The sequence below is a fragment of the Bidens hawaiensis genome, unplaced genomic scaffold, assembly GCF_021521415.1.
Source record: "Bidens hawaiensis isolate Kalapana, Puna unplaced genomic scaffold, B.hawaiensis_p1.1 tig00052515_1, whole genome shotgun sequence".
NCBI lineage: Eukaryota > Viridiplantae > Streptophyta > Magnoliopsida > Asterales > Asteraceae > Bidens > Bidens hawaiensis.
The window spans coordinates 12,136-18,097 of record NW_027499451.1 but is presented as its reverse complement, the minus strand read 5'-3'; the positions used below and the strand labels follow the sequence as shown (position 1 = coordinate 18,097).

At 38.6% G+C, this 5,962-nt stretch overlaps 1 protein-coding gene across 1 annotated transcript; it reads right to left on the bottom strand.

The window, feature by feature from the left end:
* Positions 1-3,318: 3,318 nt before the first annotated feature.
* Positions 3,319-4,559, bottom strand: LOC143599702 (uncharacterized). Its single transcript, XM_077077601.1, has 2 exons — positions 3,721-4,559; positions 3,319-3,601 (listed from the first exon to the last, which is right to left on the bottom strand). Exons 1-2 carry the CDS (start codon positions 4,557-4,559, stop codon positions 3,319-3,321), a joined length of 1,122 nt encoding a protein of 373 aa, XP_076933716.1.
* Positions 4,560-5,962: the final 1,403 nt, after the last annotated feature.

Below are 5,962 nucleotides of genomic sequence, written 5' to 3'. Positions count from 1 at the left end.
GCTTTTGTTTCTTACAATGCTCATGAGCCCCCGATCTTGCAACATCTCCTCCACTACCCCCGATGTATCTGTGAATGAAATCAAAGCCCTGTCTTCAGTGGTTGATCCCCCGTCGCCTTTCCCGTAATCATGCAGCCGTTGTCGATCATGGGTAGTAATTATATTTTGTGAATTTTCTTTTGAACTTTATATGTTTTGTATAGATATTCATAATGTTGACCCCCTTAAGGGTTTAGGTTTGTATGTTAACATCCCGCCCCTGGGGGCTTAACTGGATGTTTTAATCGTCTGATGATGTCATGTTTTAATTGTTTTATGTGTTGATTGTGCTTGTTTATGACTACCTTAGAAGTCTCTTGACTTCGTTTGATCGTTTTGGTTAACCAGGTAGCCTATCGGCGAGGCTTTACCCTTGTCTTTTATGACAAGAGGTATAAAACTGTAACTTAGTATGAGATCATATAAATGTTTTTCTCGGGGAAAAATAGTTTTTTGGTTGTCATGAATAGGTCGTTATAGTTTCTTAAACTATTGGTGATGTATCATTTTGTTGTGGCATAATGAACGAATGTACTCTCGGAGAGGCTCTCATAGAATTCTCAAAACAATCTACTTGCCATTGAATTCGTGTCACCTTACACAAGTGAATTACACCCAGACATTAACTAAGACCCACAACGTTAACTAGGATCCATTTTCATGTGTAAGTGCCTTCCCGGAGAGGTTATTGTTGGTCATAGAGGCCCCCTTGGGAACACGTTGCTTGTAGTAACAAAATGTCTATCATTTCCTAACGTGTGTTGCCCCTTTTCCTTACTGTAACAACTCGGGTTTTCGTTTACCTTATTAACATCAATTACCCAACCCGTTTTATGTCTGGGAATTTTATCGTATAAAAATATCGCATTTATCGAGTGGTTATTATTAATTATTATTCATAATATATATATTATATAAAAATAACTTTTAAATATATTTAATTTTAACCCCTAAACATAAGTCTTAACCCACTTTGTATCCACTCAATAACTTCAGGGGCTAATATGAAAATATGATATATTAATATATAATAATACTATATGCCAAATAACCATCAAACCTGTTTAACCATACCCAAACCCGTATTTGCAATCCAGATTTGTTACTTGGGGCTTAATATTCGTTTAAACATGGAATGTATTATGTAAAATCGTTCTTAAGACAAAAATGTTTATAACCAACGATATTAATTTGGAAATCTCAATCAAATCGATACGAATTTACATTAATATCGAACCGTATCGTATAGCAATATTACGAGCTAGGGTTCATATTATCTCAATTAAACCCACAGTTAGCATCGCCTCCCCCTCGCCGTTCAAACCCCCATATTCAATTTAATTATCAATCTCTTTTACCAGCTCGTTCGTTAGTTCGTTGGGTCGGCCTACGTTCATCCTAATTACCCCTCGATTCATATCTGTTTAAGGTAAATAATTACATGGTTAGTGTCATCGTGATGTCAGATTCATTAACCCTAACATTAATTCATCAATCATCAAACGAATAAACGGTTTTGATAATTAGGGTTTATAACAATTTTTGGGGATAAAATCAGCAGGTTTATAATGGTTTGTTTTCGTTCATATCTCAACTGTTAGTCTGGTCCAGTTGGTTGTGCAGGTTTTTTGTGGGTTTGTGCCGGCCACCTGCCTGGGTTCGAGCCTGGCAGTGGCTGGTTCTAGTCATTTTATTTGTTTTCATTTTATTTTATTATTTAATCTAATTGTTAATTGGTTTTTAAATCAATATTAGTTAATATTATTTATTGAATAAACATTATTTTATTAAGACCGACATCATTTAGTTATGTCTTTTGTCAAGATATCGTTAAAAGCTCGGTTACGTTATATATATATATATATGCATTATAGGTGTATTTTAATAATATTAAACCGTATTTTATTAAGACCCGACACTTTCAAATTCACGTTTTCACGTCATTAAGCGTTTTTACCAAACTTTATTATTTATTATATGTTATATAAACTTATTAAATAAGAGATTTAGACAAAATATTTACTTGTATCTTATTATATACTATATTTTACACATTATTATAAATATTTTATTTATTCATTTATTTAGAATTTAAAATTAACAACTAGTGATTCTAACTATATAAAACAATCGTTCAAATCTATAATCCCAATCATATCTTAAATCACATAGAAAATCTTAATTTATTCAAATCATGTTATATCTCTTATAATTAATTTATATTATTATTTTTTAACTAGAAATCCTTGTCAGTGTATCCCGAATGGTTCATCTTTCTCACATCGTCACTTATATTTCGCTCATCCGATCAGGTGAGTAATCACTCCCCTATTTTACTTGTTTTCAAATGTTTTGGGGACACTTGTGTACCATTTATCATATTATTTATCTTATTATTTCTCAAACGCAAACTGTGATCTTTGTGTTGTGTATCAATTGAATGATTGCCTGCTACTTGCTATTTGCTTACTTGCTTACTTGATTCGCATTCGGAGAGGTCCAACATAATCTCATTATAGTATGATCATAAGACCGTCGTAGTGGCCGGAGCCCGATCGCATTGGCAATGGTTTCACCGACACCTCATTTTTGGTAACCAATGCCCATTCGCATGGCAACGGTTTAACCCTTTCTTTATGGTTGATTGTTTATGTATGTGCTATGGTTTAATTGGTTATACTCACAGATAACAGTTTTGCCTATTTTTATTCACTTATATCATTATATATTATTACCATTTTTTGTTTGTGTCAAAATTGGTGATCTACTCACTCAACATGTGTTGTTGACAAACATATATTTTGTACGCATTTGCAGGTTATAGATTTGGATTGCCTATCGAACTGAAACTCACATAGGGATGACTTTAGGATAAAACATATACAAGAATAGTTGGTTTTGTATTTGTAATTTTCTTTATTTTTGTTGTATATGAATGTTGTTTGATAAACAAAATTAATTAGATATTGTCGCTTTATAATTTCATGATAGTAACCTTGTGAGCTGTGACAATCAGCTCACGCCCCGACATTTCCGCCTTAGGTTGGGGTGTGACACTTACCCCTGCCGGGCTTAGGCGTAGTATTTCCTCAATTGCATTGCGTTCCATGTACGGGGTACTTCTTCCCCTGTATGGTACGCCAGTTTATAAGACCCTTTTTCCCCGGCCCAGATGACTTGGTAAGGACCCTACCATCGGGGTCTCAACTTCCATTGACTTTCCTGCCTACTTGCTTCATTCTTTCGCGGGACCAATTCTCCCACCTTGAATCTGACCTCTCACTCTTGAGTTGTAATATTTTTCCATCTTTTTTTGTATTTGATTTCTCTCCTGGCTGCCATCTCTCTTCTTTCCTCGCCGAAGTTCAGATTCAGTCTGAGATCATTCTCGTTTTCTACCTCAGTCAGTTGCATTCGGTTGGTTGGTGATCCTATTTTAACAGGTATCATAGCTTCCGTCCCATAGGTTAGGTTGAACGGTGTTTCTCCATTACTGATCTTAGGCATGGTTCGATGGGCCCACAAAACATGTGGTAGTTCTTCCACCCACAAACTCTGCTGCCTGCCCAACCGACTAGTTATGCCCTCGACAGTGCTTCGATTTGCTCTTTCTACCTGCCCATTGGCTTGGGGGGGGGGGTGACTGACGTGAAGATTTGTTTGATCTTCAATTGCTCGCACCATTCGCGAAAGACGCCCCCTGCAAATTGTTTCCCGTTGTCGCTTACGATAGTGTAAGGAAGCCTAAAACGGCATGCAATGTTTTCCCATACGAACCTCTTCACTTGTTGCCCCGTGATTGTGACTAAAGGTTTAGCCTCTACCCATTTGGTGAAATAATTGATGGCCACTACCAAAAACTTAGCCTTCCCAGACCCTTTAAGAAAAGGGCCCACTATGTCTATGCCCCATTTCTGAAACGACCAAGACGAGCTGACCGGGACGAGGTTAGGCTTGGGTTTTCGAGTCACCGGAGCATAGATCTGACAGCCGTCGCATTTTCGTATTTCCTTGAGAGGGCTCATAAACATGGTCGGCCAATAGTAACCAGCTCTCATGGCTCGGGCTGCAACCATCTTCGCCCCCATATGCATCCCACATATTCCCCCATAAATTTCTCGAATGACATACTCGGCTTCCCCGTAGTCTATGCATTTGAGTGAGGGTCCCAAATAGGATCTACGGTACAAAATTCCGTCGATGATCTCATACTGGAGGGCCCGAATTCTCAATCTGCGGGCCTCAGGCTTATCCTCGAGCACAATTCCTACTTTCAAGTATTGACAGATCGGGGTAATCCAGTTGGGCTCAGGCATCTCTATGCTGGCGAAAATATCTTCTAATATCGACGGCTGCTTGATAGTTTCAACCTTGACGTCCTTTGCCAGATGATAGAAGGCAACGAACGCCAACTTGCTCAAGGCGTCCACCTTCTTATTTAGCCCCTGTGCAATATGTATGACCTCCGATTCCTTGAAACTTTGTAACCACTCCTGTGTCTTCTTCAGGTACTCCACCATTTTAGGGTCCTTAGCTTCATAACCCCCCTTTCCTTGGTTTCCCACTAGCAGCGAATCGACATGAGCCTTGATACGCTACACCTTGATTTTTCTTGCCATCCTCAGCCCTGCTAAGAGAGCCTCGTATTCGGCTTCGTTGTTGGTGCTGGGGAAGTCCAACCACATAACGTAAGTTAACTTTATACCCTCGGGACTGATGGGGATGAGTCCTGCTCCACTTCCATCGCCATTTGAGGCCCCATTGGTGTAAAGGTTCCATAAGGGTTACTCTTGGTCCGTTGGGATCTCGGGACCAACGTCCCCCAGGTGATTCTATTGGAACGCAAGTTCTTCTCTTTCGGGGGATGTCATTTCAGTGATAAAATCGGCTATTAATTGTCCTTTGAACGCGGCTCTGGGTTTATATTCGATTGTGTGATCTCCCAGCTCTATTGCCCACTTGGCCAATCTGCCCGATACTTCAGGTTTCATGAGGATTTGTTGAAGGGGCTTGTCAGTCAGGACCCGTTTCACATGGGCTTGGAAATATCTCCTTAGCTTCCTTGCCGTGTAAATCAACGACAACACTAGCTTCTCGATGGGAGAATACCTTTCCTTAGGACCTTTTAATGTACGGATGGCGAAGTAAATAGGGATTTGAGCCTCTCCTCTCTCGACCATGAGCACCGAACTGATAGTTCTATCGGTGTGCGAGAGGTAAAGGACTAATACATCCCCTGGCTGTCACAGCCCCTGACCCATATACCTTGGGAAAGAAGCCGTGAACATTGATTTGTGGTATCGGTGTTTATTAAATTATTTTGCAGCGGAATATTTCATCAGAACCGTAGTTAGGAAAAATGATTAGAGTTATAAAAACACCATGTTTATTTTTATTATAAACTGGGAATTTAACCCATTTTAATACAAACATAAACTTTATAGGGATAAACCCTAATTTACAAAACACGTTTCTTTATTCTGGTGACAAGCCACTTATTTAAGCCGAAAGCCCGCGTACATCGTTCCTTTGTCTTTAACAAGTCACCTGAAACATGTTTAAAATATTTGATCAACAAGAAATACTGGTGAGTACGTTCATTTGTAAATGATACATTTTACAGTTACAGAATTAAGATGTTTTAACACCTGTCTGCTTAAAAATTACCGAAAGGTACTTGTCACTTGACCGTATCTATGACTGTGGTCATATTACTTATTGGCTAACACTTGTCCAATAAGTAACGTGTAATAGCCCAGTAGGCAAGCCTTGTATACAGAACCCCACAATACCAGTAGTAATCATCCCGTAAGTCTACAGAGACTTAATCACTGTAATGTATTTAAAATACTTTAAAAAAATATATTTGAAAACATTTAGACCATCTGCCAAGAGTTTTATAGGTTTTGAAATCATCATAACA

Coding starts and splice junctions, on each gene's coding strand:
- LOC143599702 (XM_077077601.1), bottom strand. CDS start 4,559: ATGGTGGAGTACCTGAAGAAGACACAGGAGTGGTTACAAAGTTTCAAG. Junction 3,602..3,720: donor GGGGGCGTCTTTCGCGAATG/GTGCGAGCAATT, acceptor TCGGTTGGGCAG/GCAGCAGAGTTTGTGGGTGG.